Source organism: Anas platyrhynchos, chromosome 6, assembly GCF_047663525.1.
Source record: "Anas platyrhynchos isolate ZD024472 breed Pekin duck chromosome 6, IASCAAS_PekinDuck_T2T, whole genome shotgun sequence".
Taxonomy (NCBI): Eukaryota; Metazoa; Chordata; class Aves; order Anseriformes; family Anatidae; genus Anas; species Anas platyrhynchos.
The window spans coordinates 29,232,877-29,250,001 of record NC_092592.1 but is presented as its reverse complement, the minus strand read 5'-3'; the positions used below and the strand labels follow the sequence as shown (position 1 = coordinate 29,250,001).

The window sequence follows — 17,125 nt, the reverse complement described above, 5'->3', positions numbered from 1 at the left end:
AATTGCACCTGATTAGATGCAAATGGAAATACGCTAAATCCTCAGCTAATGTACTCAAGCAGAGATCAGTTGACTTGTGTAACTGAAGTTCACTTAATTGCTCGCTCCTTGCAGTTAATACACATGGCTCTGACACGCCTGCTGCTCTGCATACCGATCGAGACACCCAGTTCTGCAACAAGAACAACAGGATCCACTCCAAAACCAAACTAAAACAGAGGCTGCTTTAAGGAATTTGGAGGAGAACTTTGGCAAGAAAAACTTACTGTTGAAGCTGTTCCAAATTCGTGACTGGTGCAAGCACCGGGACTTAGCAAATAGCTCACAACTAAGCAAATAAAGTGTCGCAGGGCTAATAAAGAAGGCTGGTCTGAGACATTTCATGTCTTCCTGTCTTTTTCCTCTACAGCTTCTGAATCAGCAAGGGACCTGGTAATTTCTAGAAGACTTTTTGTACACTCTGTTAAAATAAAACTCCAGTGATGAGTTTTCCTAACCTGCCAGGAGGGAATACATCCGAACGATAACACAGAAATCACAAGGGATGAGGCAGCTCAAACAGAGACTCGGAAATGAGAAAGCATATTGCTTGGCCAGCCCCAGCTAGGGCTGCTCACCCTTTGTGTAAGGGGCTGCGAGGGGGCACAGGTTTGCAGAGCAAAAAAAAGCAGTTCTGAGGATGCTCGCAGAGTTGCGAGTTACCACCCTTCAGGATAAATGTGGGAATTGAATGCGTGTTTGCTCCTAGCATGCCCTGATTGCAAGGCAGAGCAGGTCTGTTTAAACTGCTGCTTCGGGCACCTTTTCATTTATTGTGACAAAGGTGGTTTAAGCAAACATGTTTTACCCTGCAATCGGGGCCAGCAAGGAACGTGCCTGTGGTCAGTTCCTGCTGCTCAGCTGCCGCAGGAGAACTTCTGGCATCACTGCTTTTGATCACACAGATGTCAGAGTGGTCCCAGAAAGTTGTGGTTCCCCATGGCAGAAGGGCACAGCACTTGGAGAGAAATATATTTTTTTAAAAAAAGTTAAATAAACCATGCATTTTTCCTCCAGAAATGCTCTGTACTCGAGAAAGTTTCAGGGTGTTCCTGAGGAGGCAAGATAGCAGATGCTGACCACCTTTTTCTTTTAAGGTGAGAAATTAGATGTAGGTTAATTGCCTACATTTCAGCACCAATACCAAATACATCTCTCCCCTACTATTTTTGTAGCTATCACCCTGCAGCCCACAGATCTGAGGGAGGCTGAGCTATCCCAATGTTTTGCCACTACACAAACATGCCCTGTTTCTACAGGCACACTCGGAAAATTAAGAGGGAGCAACAAAAGTTGCAAACACATACTTAACTTGAAGTGCATTCAAACCCCATGTAGAGATTCTCATTTCAGATTAAAATGGCTTTAAATTACTGCTACTTAGTCTTCTGCCAAGAAAAAGCCCTGAAAAATGGTGCTTGCTGTGAAGAATTGGAAAGTTTAAATAGTCAGGGCTGACTGAAAGCACAATTGTTGAATCCATCTCACACCTGGGCAGATTAAAGCACCCACCACAAGAAAAGGAGGCTCCTCCAGGGTGGCCAGGTGAGCACAGATCCACCAAGATCCAGCTTGCAAAACTAAGAGCCTTTAAAACCACTCTTCCACCTTCTTTTCTCTCTGGATGTTAGGCAAGCTGATGATCTCACAAATACCATATTTGTGAAATCCCATTAGCCCAGCACCTCTCTCAGCTCCCAACACCTCTAATCCCATAGACAGGAGATCACCACAGGCAGGTCCCCAGCCTCAGCCACGTACAGCACAGCCTGCAGATCCTGCCCTGAGCCTTCACACCCACACTTGTCATGGGCACAGCTTCACCTTTTTGGGAAGAGAAGCTCCTCAATCAAGCCTATGGGACTGTCCCGGGACAGCACTCTGCATGCTGAACAGCAGGAGGAGCCAGGCTGATCTGCATGGGGCTGCTGAAAAAGTAGGCAAGTGGAGAAGAGAAAGAGCATCAGGATCAAAGCTACCGCTTTTAGAAACAAACTAAAAATACACTCTGCTAGTGGGGATAGCACAACAGCTGAACCACCTGCTAGGGAAATAATACTCAACTGCTCAAGTGCCTAAATACAAACACACATGATTTAGAGACTCTAATTTGGATAAAGATAGTTGGGATGAGCCAGCTTCCAAGAAACACCCATAACGTTTCCAAAAAAAGTGGCAGATACTGGTTTTTCTGCCCAACTGGTTTTGCTTTTTAACTCCCCTACAAACTTCATCCTCTCATAACTTTATCCAGGGGATAAGGAGTAAATCCAGGACCTATTTCTCTCTCCTCTTTCCTGCAGTTTACTTGAGGCGCAACAGCATCACTTCAACAAAAAGATACGATACAGCAGCCTGAGACAAAGGCATGAAGGACTCACACAGTTAATGCCAACCCACCTGCAGACAGACAGGGCTCCAGGACACGCAGCCGAGCAGCTCTGCGGTGGCTCCTCACACACAGCAGCCAGGAGGGCAGGCAGCAGGGTTCCCAGCACCTGGAGTCCCCCTTATTGCACAGCCCACCCCTCTCCATCCTGCAGCAGCAGCTCACACTTCTAATCGACTTATAAAGACAGCACTAAAGCTGTTTTTCTGTCCTGCTGCTGGGTGCTCCAGGAGAGTAGCAGGGCTGGGCTCGTTAAATGGAGCCCCTGGACCCTGGTGAGGCTGGTCAGGGCCATTAAGGCCAATTAGTGCCCCAGGACCTGCTGCTCCACTCAGGGCAAACCCTCCGCCCTGCCGTGTTAGTAAAAGCTCCTGCCTGCAGGTGCCAAGTCCTTACCTTCTCCCAGCCTGCCCTAGACCTGGAGTTCGTGGATCTCAATGCAACAAAGCTGAGCTGTGACCTGTTCTTCACCACTGTTCACTCAAGGGCTACCCAGGCTTATAGCAGCAGGACGTGTTAGTGGGTGTGTGGTGTGTGCTCTCACTGCTCTCAGTCCACAACCTGAGGGTAAAGGAAGGCTTCGTGTGCTGTCAGGCCTAACAGGTGATCCCAGAAGGGTTGTGCGAGCCTTTGAATGGATGGCTCAGTGCACAGTTTATTGGTTTTGTCACGTTTAAATAATATGCTGAAAACACACCTGCTAGACAAGATCAGTAATATGGGAAGTTACTTAAAATATTGTCTACATGTTGCAAATGAACACATAACTTTGCTTACTGAAAAAAGGTGCCAGGATAGATTTACTGTGCAAACTACTACAGCTTCAATCCAAACCAATTAAAGTCAAGAAAGATTTCTTTTAACTTAGCTGCTACGGATCATAGCCCTTCGTCTTCATCTTATCGCATATCTTTGCAGGAACCTGAAGTTAAAGATACCCTTACTACTTCTAGGCTTCCATCTTGCATGGATGGGAATTCAATTAATATCAATCTGCAACATAACTTTGAGAAGCACTTCAGAGCTGCTGCTCACAATGCAGAAGTGACTGAACAAATGATACTCTCATTAACACTCTGCCTTTCCCTGCTGTGCGAGCCACATCCTTGAACACTAAAAGCGCCGCTGCATCAGCTGGGTTCACAGGCATCCAGAGAGATTTTTCAGGCTCCTGACTTTTATAGACCAGGGGGGTGGATTTGGTGTGCTTTAATCCCTTCTATTACACGAACTCAGAAATATTTTTGACTCTCTGGCACTATAAATCAAGCTGGCTGCAGTTATTCTATTCCTGATTATGCTGAAAGTTACTGGCAACAATTTGATGTCTTTATGTTCTTGTCTTTTTCCCCAAACTAACATGTGAATTTAGTTTCCCTGTAGTAAGTAAACAGTACAATAAAAGTGGAGGTAGTAGCCAATGCATTCAAATCTGGATGCCCAAAACTGTGGATGTACACAAAAAAAGCTCCCCTACTTTGCAGGTGGTATTTCTTGCACTCGCTTCTTAGCTCTCCGGGCAGGAAGACCACGTTGCATTAAAAAATGTATATTTCTTTTCAATCCTTTTTTTTTGTTTGTTTGTTTGTTTTTTGATTTTGGTTTTGTTTGTTTGTTTTTCACCTAGAATATTAAGCACTTTTTCTTATGAAAAATTATTAGTGTTAATTCTTACAAATTAACTTAAATCTATATGTTAATATAGCTATATCTTACAAGTTAATTCACCTTTGCAAATCAGTAGACAGACGCTATTCCTCCCATTTTAGAGACTGGACAACTCAGATCAAGACCCAGCTAGGGATGGAGTGTCTGTCTTACTGTAAAAACAGATCACCCAATGTAACAAAAGTTACTATTAAATACATCTAAAGATGGAAAAGAACCTGTTTTATTAGTGTACTCACAAAAATTAGCGAACGTATTCCATCTGTTTGGCTCCCCTTCCTTTGTTCTGACCTCTGCTAGCCACCGTGACAGCTTGTCTTCTAAACCCTGACACCAAACAGAGGGAAAGATGTGCACAGCTGTGTTACCTCTGGCTGAGTTAGGGGCATGCTGCATGTCTCAGCATGACAAACCAGTTGCTCCTCTGCAGTGTGATGGTGTTCTCGGAGAGTAACTGTCTCTCTCTTAATCATGTGAATTAATTAATGTGAATTTACTGATTTATTGCAGTACAAATTACTTCCCGGTGTCAGTAAGCATAGCAGAGTCCAGCTGTAGGCTGAATACCCAGGACCTTAACAAATACTGACTTTTAAAAGCTTCAGTAAAACCTCCTTGGGATCCCATCAAACTCAAGCACCCATCAGTTATTCTCAATTATCCTAACTTTATAGTTAGGACATGTCAGATACACAAAAGACACGATTCAGACAGCATGACTGCCCTAAAATGATAACTTTGGAATAAGGCACTTGACAGAGAAAAAGCAATAATAGTTATTTTGGGAACAAAAGAAAAATACAATGGATCTGATGACTAAGTGTTCTGGTCCCCTGTGCAAAAGGAAAGTAGATCCCTGTCGTATTTAACTTGATTCCTTTGAATTAAACACTTCCATTAAAAGTTTCCCACAGTAGCTTTAATATTTAATTATGTATTCCACCAAAGGAAAGAACAAAATCTTTGCAAAGGGTTTTTTGTGCATGTGAAATATTTATCAGCATATCTCTTTGGACAAGTATTTTTATCCCCCAGGCTGAGAAAGAGCTTCCATGTACAAATCAGTTTCAAAACATTTTATTTTACAGCTTGAAAGTTTTCTATACTTCAGCACCTCATGCCGTGACTTTGTTATTTCACTTGTTAATGAATGGTAATTAAATCTCTTTTGGCTGAAAAGGTTGGAGGGCTCCCGCTGTATTACAAAAACAATTTCTGAAAGTTACAAAAATGCCCAAGTGTCTAGAAATTAAAGAGTAAAGTTTGCCATGTTTTGAGTCCAAGTTTAACTCACTAGGAAGGATTTATGTGGGAGAACAGCATGTCCCAGTCAGTGTGCATAGCCTCCCCAGCCGAACAGACATAATTATGTCACTGCGTCTATCAGAGTAAACAGAATCTCAGTCTTAATAATGCACATTGCAGCCACGAGCTTCCTTGATCTTACAAACAACTGTAGCAAACACTGAATAAACCAAATTATATACTACCTGCACAAAGAACTGCTACATGTGTACATCTAAGTAAAGAGTTGTTAATTTTGCATTTGCTCAGTAGGGCTTGGAACATCAGCTTATTAATTTTTCCTTTCTGTTTTCTCATTTCTTTCAGGTGCTTTTTACTTAGACGATAAATGAAGTGAGTGCTTACAACAGAGGTAGATAAAGGGGAAACAGCTCTACATATTAAGGCATTTTGTGGTGTTACTGTGCTTAATAAAGAGATAGAGTGTTGAAAAAAAAATCAGCATGGTCTCCACTATTCACTTCCACCAGGACAGGATTCAGATGGCACCACATAGGCAGATTTGGTCCACTGTTTCTAAACCAAAAGTAGGTTAATTCTAACATAAAATGCCGTTTTCTGAAAGCAATAGAGTGATTTCAGAATGAAAGTTGATTCTGAATTTCTTCCTCAGTTCTTGTTTGTCAAACAGCCTGGCACAGAGTTTAGCAAGAAACCGGGGAAGGGAATGGGGTAAGTCCATTGCTAAGCTGTTACTCGGGGAAGGGGTCTGCTGAGAGCAAAGCCCCCTCCAGTGAAGCGAGGAACATCAGGTTTGCGGCGTGGAAACTCGGATTCCATTTCAGCCAAGGATCGCTCCTTCTCCCTTGAAACAGAAACAAAGAAAAAGAGAATACATTTTTCATTCTGTTGCCCAGTGATGTTTACAAACGAAGGAAATCTGTGTCCTCCAAAGTTTCTTTGATGCAATCGTGTATCAAGAGATCATTAAAAATTTGTTGATTAAAGCCTGTTAGGCTAAACCGACACAACTAGGTGTCTGTTTGGATCTAATTACAAGACTACTGATGATTTTTGGAATTATTTAAAATCAGAAATAAATGAGCTTAGTGCCACTCCCCAAAATGGTCAGAGCGCCTCATTAGAGCAAGTTTGTACATGAGCTCCGTGACTTCAGATTTCTAATTATCAACCCATTCTAGCAAGTATACATTTGTTTTCAAACAAACAGCTGCATTCATCAAAGGCTCAACGTGGAGATACTTTTTCTTTGTTGAATTTTAATGAATAAATAGCATTATCTGTCTTTCTGTTTTAACAAAGTTCTAGTGATAATTACCCTGCCTGTGACATTTGCAGAAAAATTAACACTATGCTGTGGGCGCCCCGATGGCCCCAGGAAGTTGCTCTTTCTGAGGATCCAGGAAGGCTTGAATTTGTTGGCCTTAAGACGAGGGAACAAGGGTTAGCTGGTGCCTCTCTAATGAGGTTCGTGAGGTAAGCACAGCAGAACATACACAAAGGGCAGTATTTCAGGCTCACTGTGATACACCTGGAGGTTTCAGAAACAGGCCCAAAGATATTTAAAATTAACAAAGTGGAGCTTTGCGATGTAGTAGTTTATCACAACAGTAGACGTCTCAAGGCTTTACAAAGAAGGCCAGTACCATTACTTTTATTTTACAGTCACTGAGACTGAGACAAAAATGTGAGTGCAACCAGGCTTTTACGAAGTCTATCCTTGTCACATTAGCACCCTTACTCAGTCCCCAGTGAGGGAGGAAAAAACACCCCCTGGAATTAATAGTTTGTCTCTAAAAATTACTGTCTGTGCAGGGAGAGGAGGAAGTTCAGAGAAACCCTGTAGGAGGACTAGTTATGCCTCTTTTTCCAAATTTAACTCATATGGAGGTGGGAGAATAGGCAGAAGATGGCTCAGATGAACATAGCCATGAAAACCATTTGTACATGTGTTTAATTATATCAGTACAGCACTAATGGGCATGCCAGCTGACAGCACTACGAGCTAACATGCTACATTTAGATGGCTCGTCCTATCCCACTGTTGGGCTTCCAACTTTGGCGAGAGAAAATGATCCAGAGTCCATGCTCATGCTGACCTCATTGCTCCCATGGAGATACCCAACAGATGTGCTCATCAATATGGAAAATTCTGTACAGCAGAACACTGTGATATATTATGTAGAATTAATGTGCAAGTAGCCATGTGAAAAAGCTCCCAGCTACTACTGACATTCTTCAGAGCAGTTATTTACATAGGTAGGATTTCAGGATGAGGTCTCTGATGTGGATTTAAGCTTTGTCTTTTCTCACCAGTCCTTACAAAGATCAAACTGGAACCCTAGTGCTAGAAGCAATTAGAAAAATTAACAAAGCAGAAAGGGTACAAGACACAGAAGGAGAAAATGGAAAAAATGGAAAGGGTGAGGAAAAGAAAGCCTAAGACATCTAGAAAAGATACCATTTGGAATCCAAAAGAAGAAAAAGATTTTAAATTCACAACCAAAGTCTGAAACAAGGCATTTTCAGCCTGAACACAAAACAAAGCTAAATTCCTGTTGTCACTCATTATATTCCTTTAGCATCCCATGGAAAGCTGCATTAATTCAATATCAAGACTTTAAATCAAAAACCAGAACTGTCTTGTGCAAATCAATAAAAGCTTTAGATGATACCTTTGAGTGAGGTTATCTGAGAGCATTAATTCTCTTTCATACCAGTGTAGTCAATAATTCTGCTAATGCTATCGTCCCGACAGGATCCTCTTTTTATTAGCAAAAGTAGACACATTTATTTCAGACATGATGTTAACATTAGCCAGCGTGATGGAGATCAAGTCAGTGGTTTTGTCTCAGCTGGGATTCAGAGCAACCTGAGATTGTAAGAATCAACTGCCCCTGACTCTTTGACTAGCATCTACACGCCCAGCTGTGCCTGGACTGCTCAGTCTGAGGCGGGGATGATGTGGCAGGGCTGCGTGTCAGGGGCAAAGCACTCCTTGGGGAAGGGTCTGGCTGCAGAACAAGCTCTTTATTGCAGAAAGCAAAAGACATGTCATGCACGATTGGCAGTTTGGCGAAGGAAGGCAGCACAACAAGGTTGTTTCCTTTGTACTGCTGTTGGGCAATGCCAAGAGGAGTCTCGAGGTTACAGAACCATGGCTGGTATGCCCATTTTTGCCTTGGGGAGCACACTGTCTTTCAAAGGAGGTTGTGGCACAACATTTTTTTTCTGGGGAACAAAACCATGAGGGCAGAGGAGAGCACAGACCTAGCACCTAGCGACCTCTCAGCTGCCACAGGCACAAAGAAAAGTGCAAGGCAAGCCTGGCAGCACAGCGCTGGTAGCTTCTGAGCCTCAGGTGGGAGCACTGAGATGTAGTTGTCCTGCAGAAGCACCAACAGTAGCACGTGAATGTATTTCCTAAACGCAGATGTTAGAGAGACACCGTGCTCATAGGACTACAGCCACGTCCACACGAAAAACAACCTGATGAACTGCACTAACAACAGATATCGCTATCCTGAACCTACAAACACTGCAATGAGCATGGCATTAATGGACCTGCATCACAACTTCCCATTCACTGTGTACAATTAACAGGCCGAGGTTCAGTCGCCACCACCTCGCACAATGTTTTTGTTTTCCTGAGAACAGTTATGGCCCTAACAAGTTGTTTTTTCAATCGTTATGACAGGAATTAATTCCAGGTGCGATGTAACAACAAAACATGGGTGAATTTCTTCTCGTCTGGTGAACAGAAAGAAACATGATGTCAGGGTCCAAAATGGAAACATTAAAACTATTGTGAAGAGGATACTTAGCTGCTGGAAATGGATTATCAAGCATTATGGCAGCCTCACATATTGATCCTAAAGCTCCAGGAAGGCCATTAGCACTGCACAATTGTTGCTAATTTCAAACATGAAGGTAACATTATGCAATTTGCAGGGGGACAAAAGTCACTGTTTATCACTGGCTATTTCGCTAATTCAGTCATTGAAACTGTTTGCTGCCTGAAATATGACTAAGAAAGAAATAGATACTGTCAGCTTTGAATATATTCAGCAACACAGAGGATTGTTGGCTTTGGTGTGCCAGGAAGGGAGAGGATGGGGAAAGAAAGGGATGGAAAGACAAAAGGCATACACAGAAAAACTCGGTAAAACATCATATCATCTGATTGCACAAATCTAAGTAACTTCCTTTTAAGAGGAAAAGTCCCATAACTCCATTTTCATAAGTGACTAATAGTTTTGGTGTCCCAGCCTGGAGATTCATTATCAGAATAGCCTCATCTCCCAGCCTCCGCAAATTAGGTCACTTTAATAGGCCACAAAATAGGCAACTAAGACCCGAGTCATTTTCTTTTCATCAAGAGGAGCAGCTGAATGCTCAGTTGCAGACTGAGGCTGGCAGGGAGGTACCACCAAGTGAGACAACTACCTACGAGGAAACTCTCCCCTCAGAAGGGTAAGACATCTGACAAACCCAGACTCAGCATTTCTCACTTTCCTCCATCAGCATGTAGGAAGAAAACAAAGTGGATGGAGAATGCTCTTCTCTACAACCATTGGCATGATATCTGCTGCCAGAAGGAGATAGTCATCAGGCACAACTGCCACATTTTGGAAACAACAATGACATTGTTTTTAGTAATCTGTGTCTTCTGGGCACCTCCTTATTGGCATGAATATTTAACTGGACTGGAGAATACCTCAGCAGTATCACTGCTGGATGTTCTTTACCTGACCACAGATCATGGTAAATCTAGACCAGACTGAAGTAATATAAAGGAAAACACCAGGAAAGTTAGGCAACAAAACTATACATCACCTCAGTCAAATTTGGATGTGTTCTGATCAAAAGGGTAAACCATTTTTTTTTTTTAAAAAAAGTTGGTTTATGCAGAAAGTTGTATAGACAAAACTGTTATTCTCCCATACTTGGCCTGTTGTTCCTTGCGTTTCTGAGCGAGATATTTCTTTTTCACATTCAGAAGCTCGTTGGCAAGCCTTTCAATTTCATATTTGTATTCTTGGCTCTGTGACTCATACATATTCAATTCTGAGGACAAAACCTAACAAACAAAAGACAAAAAAAGCAGAAAAAGGAGATGTCAGTTTTACTTCAACATAAATTAGTACTTTTATAAGCACATTTGTCTTTCACATTTGACCACGTATGACATCACTATTTTCTACCACATTTCCATTTTCCATCGTGTTTCACTCAACCACCTCCGCCCACTAAGGACAGTTTACAAATTTAAGGCTATGCAATTTAACTACAGTAAGACATGTCAAATATGCCCCAGGCATTATGGGAATTATATTAATACATATATTAGCTCTTAATGTTCTGGGACACAGATCTAAGTGAAAACCCAAAATGAAGGGCTTAATAATAATAATAATAATAATAATAATAATAATAATAATAATAATAATAATAATAATAATAATAATAATAATAATAATATAATACAGGACTTTCTTTAGTAATAATGGTCTTTATTCATAGGGAGCCACTTTGTTACATGAAATAATTAAATCCACAATAGCAAAGTAGCACTAGGCAGTGCAAATATGAATAAAATGCCACTTCCATTTGAATCAGTAAACTTTAAAGAAAGTAGGAGTACACATAGTATGTTTTCCTTCTTTAAGATGGAGAAAAACTTCACCTGGCACCACAAAATGACAAGCACACCAGTACACTACAGAGTACTATGCCTGAAATAAACAGTAGCAATTGAATGCATGATGGACAAACGGTAACCGTATGGAAAACTTCAAATCACATCCAGTTTAGCTAAACTTTGGCTTCTATTTTACATCTTCTACATTGTTTTTCTTCTCCATGGAAAGCTAAGATTTGCATAACAGCCTCTTTGTTTCCTCAGGGCCCATCTGCTCCTGCATTTTTTTCCTCATGGTTAGTATAGACATGATTATGATGCAGTGAACAGGAGATGATGACTGCAACAGAGAAAGGAGCTGCAGAAGCAGATGAACTCCTGGGGAGACTGATCGTTCATGCAGGCAAGAACAAGGGAAGATCAACTCGTGCTATCAAAGACTCAATTTGTAATATCATGCTCTCAAAGTTTTCTTCAAGATTCCTTCTGAGTCAAGAAATTTTCACTTTTAGTGACAAGGGGTTAGGACAAGTTACTCTGGCCATCACCATAAAGTTTGCAAGTCTAATATATATGTATGCATTCCAAGAGAAATAACAGTAATTTAAGACTGGATTCTCAATATATTCCCACTATCTTGTTAAAAAGAAAATGAAATGTTTTTGTTTATTAAAGATCTCAACAGTTTAAGGAAAGGGATGGAGAACAGTTTAATGGAGAATTGATGGTGTCACAGAATGTCTATGCACAAGAAACATATACAGCTTTGTGCTGTGCACACATTCTAACAAGACTTTTCTTCTGTTTTAATAAAATAAACAAATGTAATGTTGTAAAAAGATATTCTAATGCTATTGCTTTTCCCTTGGGGAGATGCAGAATTAGCTTTTTTTTCCTAATCTAATATACCAAGGCATGCACAATGATCATTGAAAATCTTCCTGAAGCCTAGGTCTCCAGAATCACAAGTGAAGTTGTTCTGCAAGCCTGGCAGCCCCTCAGCCAGAGAAAGGACATTTCTTACTTTCAGCTGTTTAGTCTTCTCTCGAAGAGTGTGCCGGTAGAGCTGCAACTGTTCTGCGGCTTCAGGTCCAGGCTGACGGGCCAAGACATGCTTCAATTCCACATATAGTTTTTCCTTTTCCTACAAAACAGACAGTTGTATAAGAACTTTCCCTTCTACTACAGCAGCAGCACAACCTGCAGTGAGATCAACCACACTGAAAAATGCAACTCAACCAAGAAGATATTTGCAGAAACAAATCTGCCTGTGTGTCAGTCTTTCCTTGCTAGCCATAAGGTATTTAAAGTTGTTGTGATAGCAGTGGGAGAGCTCATTAAGGGAAACATCCAGCTAGTTCGAACAACAAATGAAATACTCTTAAACACTGTCATCAGTGAGCACGCTTTACCACAGAGAACATAAAACAGGCCCTGGAAAAGTATCCAGGGGTGGGGAATTAATTACTAGTAACTGTGCTTATTCCAATTTTTCTTCATATGAGCCACATCGTCTTACATTAAGGGTCATAGCTTCATCCAACAGGAAGTGTTGAGCTATAAAAATGTCAGGTAAGGAAGGTACAAAAGAAATAACAACTTCTTCTAGACAAAATCCTGCAAAGCACATATACATACACACAATACATATATTCATATATATATATATCTTAACTGAGGGGAACCTCGGATACGGAAGGAAAAGATGGATAGGAATAACTATGACTAGCACAACTACCACCAAGTAATTTTTCTTTGTCTTGTGTCTTCTTCATGTTGGATAAGAGAACTTGTTGGAGTGGGATATAACTGTGGCTGAATGGAAACCACACGGTGGATACACTTGCAGCTTTCTGTACTGAAAGGCTGCTTTGAACTGGGTTTTGAGGATGTACTTTTTTCCAGACTGAGGAATAAAGCACTGAAAAAGCCACCCACGTAGCTTTGCAGATTTCAATATTTTTAGTATCTACCGTGTCAGACTAAGATTGTTATTATTTAACATTATTTAGCAAGATCTGATCATTGTCTGGTACCCGGAGAGCTGAAGTGAAAAGGAGGGGTATTTGACTGGAAGTTGGTCTAGCAGACAAAAGATTTAACAGAAGATGACAAAAATGCCATGTTGGAGGTCGGCTATGTGATTATTTATACTGGCTTTGACAAAACCCCTTTTTGCTGGCATTTTATAAGTGCCGACTGCAACTCTTACCACAGATTTCTTCTGTTGGTGGGGGGAATTAAGCTATATAATATAGAATTTGACTTTGCTCAGTGAACATGTAAAATTCTGGGTATCCAGCATTCAGGCGCATAAGGTGTCCAGAGTTTTAGACCTTGGCAATTTCTGAAAACCATGCACTAACAGACCTGAAAATGAAAGCACTTCAAATCATAATTTACTTTTGCAAACGTCGCCCTTACATTCTGTATGTGACTGAGGAAGAGCTCCTTATAAATTAAGCTGTTCACAGCTCATCTCTGGAAAAATCAAAACCTCCTGAGACTCAGGCTGGAGTTTGCATAGTGGCAAAAATTAAATTGAGAATTCACTCTCAGTGGAGAGTTATTGTGTCACTGCAAGTGGCTGCCACTACCACCTCTTCTTTCTCTAGATGCAAGATTTTACTGCAAGTTAAAAGCAGCAGCAAAAGAAAAATCTGCCTTGTCAAATCTGGCCGGTCAGTATTAACATTCCACCCCTGAATGTATCACAGATTTGTATTTTGGAACAGTGTAACGGTAATTTGGATAAATATGGAGCAGTTGATGGATTGAAGGTCTTATGTGCAATTGTTTTCCAATTTATTTCTCTCCTAACCCTCTACAAGGGCCAACCAAGCTCTTCAAACATTGTGCAATGGTGTGTATAATAACCCCATTTAGAGACAAAGTGTGCAATTCTATTATAAGGAGAATCTATCTTATGCAGCAGAGACTCGTTAGCTTTCCGATGTATATTGTCTCCATAATCCAACAGAGGCAGAACCAGCTGTCTTATAATGCAGATCCTGTCCTTCCTTGCTAAGAACTGTCCATCTCTTTTACATCTAGTCAATTAATTCGCTACTGTGTTAAAAGCACCATATGTCAGCAAACATTGACAAAAAATCCTGGGTGCTTCCTTTCCTCATCAGCAAAAGTTCGTATGCACGGGTTGGTATTTCTATACTTTGTCATTTTATCCTAAGATGCAGACAAAAATCAATTAATTTCAATTAATTTTAAAATGGTAACCACCAGAGTGTATTAGTATATAAACTATTAGTTACAAACTATGTGTGATGCCACCACCAAAAATGTATTCCTCAAAGCAGGTACTTTTATCTCAACCTACAAGAAATCAGAATGCCCAAAGAAAAGAAAAAGCACAAAATAATTTAAAATTTTGGCTTCAGTAATACTCTAGCTCTATTGGAATGACAGACAATCTGTGCAATTTGTGTTATATGCAGATAGCTTAAAAATACCCAGATATCAGATATAGCACAGGTATAGTAGAAAGACCTGCAGGGTTGTCCAGAGTAAGTGGGATATATTCAAAAAAGCCTTCAGTTGTAGTGTGTGAATTAATACTCCCAGAAGATAGATCCACGTTGCTTTTTGGAACCAAATAAAATGCATGTGTGTTCCTTAACGTCTCGGAGAGAGCCCAATGGTTCTCTCCAAGAAAACTGTAAGTCAGCAGTGATGAGTGGGGTGGCAGTAATGCAGTAATTCAAAAGCAGTAGCATATTTTGTCCAAAGTAGAAGTCAGTAAACTCCATTTATTTCTGTTGGTGGCTGTGCAAATTAAGTTGGAGCAAAAGCTACCTGAAATCCTGCACTCATTGTGCAGGAATAAATCAATGCATTACAGTTTGTGTAAGATACACGGCTTTGGATTGTCCCAGACTGCCTCCCCTCACGTTCCCATCCATCCTCATCACAGGCTGCAACAACAACGTACATCAGGCCAGGGTTACATGATCCTGAGATGAAAAGTACTTAAGTACAAACACACTTTGAGGTGAAGGAAGATCCACCAGATCTTTCCACAACTCCAGATTGATGCTGTTCATCCTTCATTGGAAAGAGCAATGTACATTTTGTTAAATGAGCTTTAGGCCAGTACCCAAGCTCTTTATGTGATCCTTCCTGTGGCAAAATTCCCACTGAACTCAGCAGGTGCTTGGCTGTTGGACTGAGCCCTTAATTTCAACCAGCTTCATTGCTTTATGACAGAAACGACACCAAGCCTATGGTGGAGAGATGAGGGCACATTCATTTTGTGTACGTAGGGCACACTGGGAGTCTCAGATTAAGGGTTACAGTCAAATTTCAGGCATTCCAAAGAGAATTTCTGCACCTCTGTGAATACCAGCTGAGTAAGTTGTGTAAATAAAACTCCACATTATTTTTAGAACAGCCTTTTCTGTCTCAGATTTGTTTTCCAGGGGAGCTCCGAGGAGCCCCCAGATCTGCCTTTAGGCTAGGCCATGACAATATGTTTCTGCTTCTCTAAGTCTCCAGTACAGTAATTCTTGGGGGGGAGGGGGGGCAGAGCTGCTGCTTCCCCCTAAATTTAACTAGTTGCTGTGTCAGCCAGAATGCACAGTCCTCCCGGCCTGCTTTCTCTACAGAGCACTGAGAAAAAGCAGTATTCTTCTGCAGAGGACTGGCCGGTGTTTGGCAAATTTCAATTGATTCTTCGGGACTCTGTGGCCACAAATTGGGTCGGTCTGCAGCAAGAAGAATCACTTTTGCAAGCACAATCCTGCTTCAAAAGCAGCTCTTTCTGCCGACCAGCACAGCCCGGTGCTGTGCCATGCCACAGGGAGCGTCAGCCCCATCAGACATTCCCAAAGTGGCACCAAGGCATTTCACTGCTTCAACAAGGAGTGGGAAGCAGTCAGCAATGCTGGGACAGACCAATGCACCAGGTATTAGCTCTGAAAAAAAAAAATGAGCCTACATTTTATGTCATTTTCTCCCTCAGCAAGACACTAGGAAACTCCTGAAATGACCCTTCTTGTTAGTTAGCCCAGGGCATCATTCTGAGCCAGACACGATGGATGACCCTACATTTAATGAAGATGTATTCACAGCAGAAATAGGCCACGAAGCCCCAGCTTTCTCATTTTCACCAGCTTGTCTTCCCAAGCAGATAATTCAACAAATTCACCCGGCATGCTGCACACCGACAGCCTTCTCCACCAGGCCCATAAAAATCATATTATTCATCAAAAGCTTTCTATCACACAAATTATTTTTAAAAAAATAAATAAACAAAACCACAAAAGTCCCAAATCCTTTGCATCTCAGTAAATTCCATTTGTGTGAGCTCCCGTCTCCAGTAACTGAAGCTTGGCAGCCTTCAGCTAAAGAAGAAAATAAATAAAAGAGCAAGATAAAGATGCAGAGCAAAAACGTGCAGTTTTGTGTATGGTGGCAACCTACCTAAAAATCTTTCTTTTAATTAGTAAGGTGGAGGAAGCAACACGGTAACTGTGTAAGCACATCACAGCTCTTCATGGCTTTGCTGAGGAAAACAAAGCAGTCATCGCTGGGGGGAACATTGGGGGGGTTATTGGCAGTATAACCACAACAGCAGAGCTGTGCTCAGCTCAGGACACCACAAAGCAGCAGAGGACCCTTAAGGGGCTGTGATCCCTACCCCAAAGTCTTAACCAGGACACCGGACTCTGGATTAAATGCACCAATAAACACACATCTGGTCGTAGTTATTTTATCTTTATAAGCTGCACGCTTATTTGGGTGTGTGCATGTAGCTAATGCAGTAGCTGTTTGCTCAGGACATCTACGATGAAGAGTTTTATGAGGCATAGAACAAATTAGCATACGGTAACCTTCACGAATTTTGTAACAATAGGAGAAAGTTGCCTCCAGCGCTGTGAGAAATGTGCAGTAAAAACTTTCTCAATAAACACTTTTCAAAAGCTCCTGCTCTTTCTTGTCTATTCCACATCCATCAGCAAACACCTCTGCACGCAAGCAGTTCCCCAGAACAGCATGTGTTTTCATCATCTACACTCTCCTTTAAGTATCCACTGTGAGGGTTTTATTGAGCAAATTAATTTGGGTTTGGGACAGGACAATGAAGTCCTTTCACTGAGCGGCAA

The 17,125-nt window shown here is 41.4% G+C and overlaps 1 protein-coding gene across 1 annotated transcript in view; it reads right to left on the bottom strand.

Moving 5' to 3' along the window:
* Positions 1 to 5,157: 5,157 nt before the first annotated feature.
* CFAP58 (cilia and flagella associated protein 58) overlaps positions 5,158 to 17,125 on the bottom strand; it is a 57,420-nt gene continuing 45,452 nt past the window's right edge. Inside the window, exons 16-18 of the mRNA XM_072039767.1 lie at positions 12,028 to 12,147; positions 10,309 to 10,442; positions 5,158 to 6,206 (exon numbers count right to left, since the gene is read on the bottom strand). Of these exons, the coding sequence (XP_071895868.1) occupies positions 6,086 to 6,206; positions 10,309 to 10,442; positions 12,028 to 12,147 (375 nt within the window). The 3' untranslated portion in view covers positions 5,158 to 6,085. The remainder of the gene's footprint in view (positions 6,207 to 10,308; positions 10,443 to 12,027; positions 12,148 to 17,125) is intronic.